We start from the raw sequence: 4,343 nt of genomic DNA on the forward strand, positions 1-4,343 counted from the left end.
GCACCTGTGATCATCTTTTGGAAACTATCTATCGTTTTGGATTTGTTTGTATGTGTATCTCGTATGCTTACCTGGTATAGCTTGTTCGCGATTGTTTATATAATTTGATATTTTGTTGTTTTTCTGTTTATATGGTGGACTCTTTGAATTTTTTTTATTTTGTTTGATCGTGCTAACATGGTGAGAGGGGCGCCGGGGGGGGGTTAGGAATTGTAATATTTTGTTGTTTATAAAAGGGGTTCTTCAGAGAACGACTCTACGTTTTTAATAAGATATTCGGATCATAATAACATAATTTGATTTTTGCTATCGATGTAGCTCATAGTTTCTGTCTCACGCCTTCTGGGAAGACTTTTCTTGGGAATTACAATTTTATCCAGATTCTTGTTTTTTCTTTTTGTTTTCTAATATTCTGGCTTTATCTTGTTGCTTACTAATTTTGGATGATCAAGAGTTCATCTCTGTAATTAGTTTAGGCTATATGTGTTATGTGGTACTTGCCCTAGTGTTTCCTAGCCACTTCCCCTTCAAGACAGATGACTGTTACTGTCTAAAAGAAAAGAAATTAAAGGAAAGGTAAATGGTGGTGTTGGTTTCCTGGTGTTGTCTTATTTATTTTCTGAGTCCTGTGTATTGTTTGCCAAACTTTTATGGCATTCTTGGGGCAAAATGATCTAAATTCTATTATTTGCATATGATTGATTTGACTTGCTTGGCTGTTCTTCCTGTCCTTCAGATGGCAGCAAAGCCCCTCACAAGTGAAGCAATTGCTCTAGCTGAGAAGAAAATGGACATGACTTTAGGTATGATGTCAACAATCAAAAGTTCTAATTTACCCATTTCAGACAGTTTTTATTGTTAGGTTAATTGAAGTCTTCTTTCATTTCAATTTAGATGACATTATCAAAATGTCAAAGACTAATGCTATGAAGCCTAAGAGGCAAAGAATATCTGTAAGATACCTCGTCTGACTCTTCTGATTCAGATCAAATTTCAGTTGTCTGATTAGTTCTAATTGTGCTCAAATAACTGCAGCATAGTGGTAAAAAAATTGTTAACAATGCTTCCCAAGATAACTCTTTCAAAGTCCGAAGGTATATGGACACAAGATCGTCTCTTAGACAGGTATATTACAAAACTATAGACTCTAACCCATATGTGGTGTTGATTGATATATATATATATATATATATATATAATATGTATGTGTGTGTGTACATACTGCACCTTGTATATGCATGTGATGATTCCTTTCTTATGTTTCATTGTTTTTTGGTGGGCTGTAAGGTGGTATTGGGTGCAGTTGGTGTCTCAGTATTTTATGTGGTATATGGTATGATTAAGGTTTTATTCTCTTCTGACAGGGAACCCTTACTCTTCGGAGGTCAAACTTTAAGGTCAATCAGTTTCCTTTGGGAATTGAGGCCGCTAGAAAGGCTGCTTTTGCTCCGATTCGCAGTAGAGCCTTTAAGCAAAGTAGGCCATTCAGTGTGAATAAACCAAGGTACTGCCAGAGTGTTATTGGGATTTTATGCTTGACTGAATTATTTGGCATTGAGCTGGTTAGGTGGAGGCAGGCTTAATGGTTTTTTCCACTGGTGCACATAATTTGTGGTCCCTTTGTTTTGTTGACTTTGCCATGTGTCCCTGCTTGACTATTTTTGAAGGCCGAGGTTGTTGCCCTGCATTTATTTGTGCAATAGCATAGCCAGAGTGCATTTCGTTCTGTTGTGGGCAGAAAAGGGGTGGCCTTTCAGCCATATCTCCGTCCTCCCAAAAACTGGTTCTGGGATGCACCTTGTTGAATATTTTGAACATTTCATTTGGCTTGTTGCAGCCAGAGAAAGTTGCTTTGCCATCATACAAGAGCATAAAATTTATGCATGAAAATTAAGAGTAAGACAGAGAGTTATCTACCTGATGTACTTTGCTGCGGTTGCCCCTAATTTGATAGATTGCCCCTACATGGAATAGATCATGTTCTGAGTCCTCATGCTGCTTTAATCTGGGTAATGTTTGGGGGATTATGAAGTTTTAAGGTCATCTGTTTCAGTTGTCCGTTTTAGATATATGATGCCATTTGGAGGTGTAATGTGGATGGTTCTCTGGCAATTGATAGCTTCTTATTCATTCCATTTTGAACTTATTGGCTGCCAACTTGAATTGGACAAGCTTTTGTAATTGGGGAAGTCAAGCTGATATAGGGCATGCTGTCTCCATTGGCATGAGTATGTCTTCGGGCCTATAAAGACATGGCTATTCTTCAGATCTTTGACAACAGCTTTTCTGAACTTCTGAGGTTTTACTCCCTGTTTTCTCTGTTGCCCGTGTATTGATGGTTCCAGGACCACACGGGTTCGCATGGTTACTTGAATTTTTCACCTGGGTTGCCTGTTCAAATGTGAATCTATGCTTTTAGGCGAGATTGTACAGTCAGTTGGAGTGCTTTTTGGAGGCTATTTATACATAGCTTGTATGATGTTTTCTCACAACCTCAAAGAGTACGTGCAGTCTTGATTTGTCTCACAGCTGAGACCATATGACATAGGAAAGGTGGTTGTTAAATACACAAAAAGTTTTCTGTGCCTCTGAAGGTTGATCGATTCTACTTGCCAAGTTCAATGTAGTGGCTGAGTCGGGGAGACTTTTATGCTCATTCATGGTGCCTGTTCTCTGAGTAATGGCCAGCATCAATATTTTGAATTGAGTAAAAAGATAATAAGCATCGAATATAGCCTGTTATATTACGGTACTGTAAAATAAAATAAAAAAGAGACTGGTGTAGATTTCAAGTTGCTTCCTGGTCAGATGGTAGAGTTGAAGGATATATGTCCCAAATCTGGATGGTTTCAGTTTCCTGGTCGGTATTATTTTAACTCACATTGTTATGTAGATTATCCAATTTTTGTTCGTTATGTTTGTGCAGGGCTGGGGCCCCGACCATCCAGAAGAATCCTGTGAATGGAGGTGGCTTTACTGTGAAGGTATCATCTTTACACCTAGCATCGTGCAACCTGTGCATGTAATATATTTAGTCATCATACACTTACATCCACTGGGGGAAAGAAGACATGCTACAGATCATGCATTTTGTATCCTTTCTAATCTCTAGAGGGATGGTTTTACTACGCTGGAGATTGCTTTAGCTTTCCAGACATAGAAGTACTGCTTTGAGGACAATATCTTGTGGAATGGTTTCAATTGTAAAGAAGTCCTTATATGACTTGGGTCTTGTTTGAGTCTTCATGTCTCTTCTATGTAACAATATATGTTTTTGATAACTGTGTGTGAGGCAATGGGGACATGGAGCCTATGCTTCGGTTTGATATTATATCTTTTTAAGATATGTGGATTAGTTGACTTTTATTGTATATGTGCAGAAACCACTGCAACAAATCAATATAGGCCCCAAGCAGAATCATCAAACGTTGGACTCGCTATTTGCTAACATGAAGGAAGAAAGGAAGCGGGTTTTGTCTCAACAGAATAATTGGTCAAGAAGAAATGGAGGCAACCAGCCTAGAGTACCTTGGGCAAGAGGTCATCTGCACAATTAGTAGTGATAAAGGAAAAATGTAGTCTGTATGCATGTTCTTGGTAACTAGGAGATATTAGAGCATGACAGCATGAGTTCCATGTTTCTGTGAAGATGCATGGCTGTCTCTGGCATAACATTCTTTTATATTGATTGATAGTTTCGATTTTGTATATCATTTGCTTATGATTTTGCTGGAACCTGTGATGAATTGAAATGGGGTTGTGAATAGATCTGTCTTTTTAATCAATTGTGGGGCGGAAGAAGTTGTATTGGGTGACGACTGACTTCAGACTATGCTGTGTGCTCAGGCAGATGTTTGTGTTGTTATAATGGGCTGTTAAAACATACAATTCCTTGTACGTTATAATACAACTAGGAACTTGAGATTCATAACAAGCATATGTCAATCATATACTAAATTATATAGGGTAAATTATATTAACGCCCTCGAGATTAGATTAAATTATTCGAATACTCCTTGTGTGTTATAAAATTACAGCTACATTCCTTGAGGGGTGTTAGTATAATATTTTTTAGTAGATGTTTGGGCAAGTTTTTCATTTGAATAGGGGGTATAGTTGCAATTATAATTATAACTTCAAATTATGTAGTTGTGATTTTGTAAAACACATAGAATGCGTATTTTAACCTAATCTTAAAAAATATCAATGTAAATTATATTTGCTTATGTATATTGTCCAACTTATATTTATTATTTACTTTATTGACGGATAAAAAGATGGATAATTTTGATGAATGTGAAAAAGGAATAGGGAAGTGTGTTGTTATTTTTAATTTAAAAATG

General features: G+C 37.0%; 1 protein-coding gene across 1 annotated transcript in view; it reads left to right on the forward strand.

Moving 5' to 3' along the window:
* The window catches only part of LOC105159158, a 3,947-nt gene extending 162 nt beyond the window's left edge, over nucleotides 1-3,785 (forward strand). The window contains exons 2-7 of the mRNA XM_020695106.1: nucleotides 734-803; nucleotides 895-953; nucleotides 1,036-1,125; nucleotides 1,365-1,504; nucleotides 2,927-2,984; nucleotides 3,381-3,785. Of these exons, the coding sequence (XP_020550765.1) occupies nucleotides 737-803; nucleotides 895-953; nucleotides 1,036-1,125; nucleotides 1,365-1,504; nucleotides 2,927-2,984; nucleotides 3,381-3,557 (591 nt within the window). The 5' untranslated portion in view covers nucleotides 734-736 and the 3' untranslated portion in view covers nucleotides 3,558-3,785. The remainder of the gene's footprint in view (nucleotides 1-733; nucleotides 804-894; nucleotides 954-1,035; nucleotides 1,126-1,364; nucleotides 1,505-2,926; nucleotides 2,985-3,380) is intronic.

This window comes from Sesamum indicum, linkage group LG1, assembly GCF_000512975.1.
Source record: "Sesamum indicum cultivar Zhongzhi No. 13 linkage group LG1, S_indicum_v1.0, whole genome shotgun sequence".
NCBI lineage: Eukaryota > Viridiplantae > Streptophyta > Magnoliopsida > Lamiales > Pedaliaceae > Sesamum > Sesamum indicum.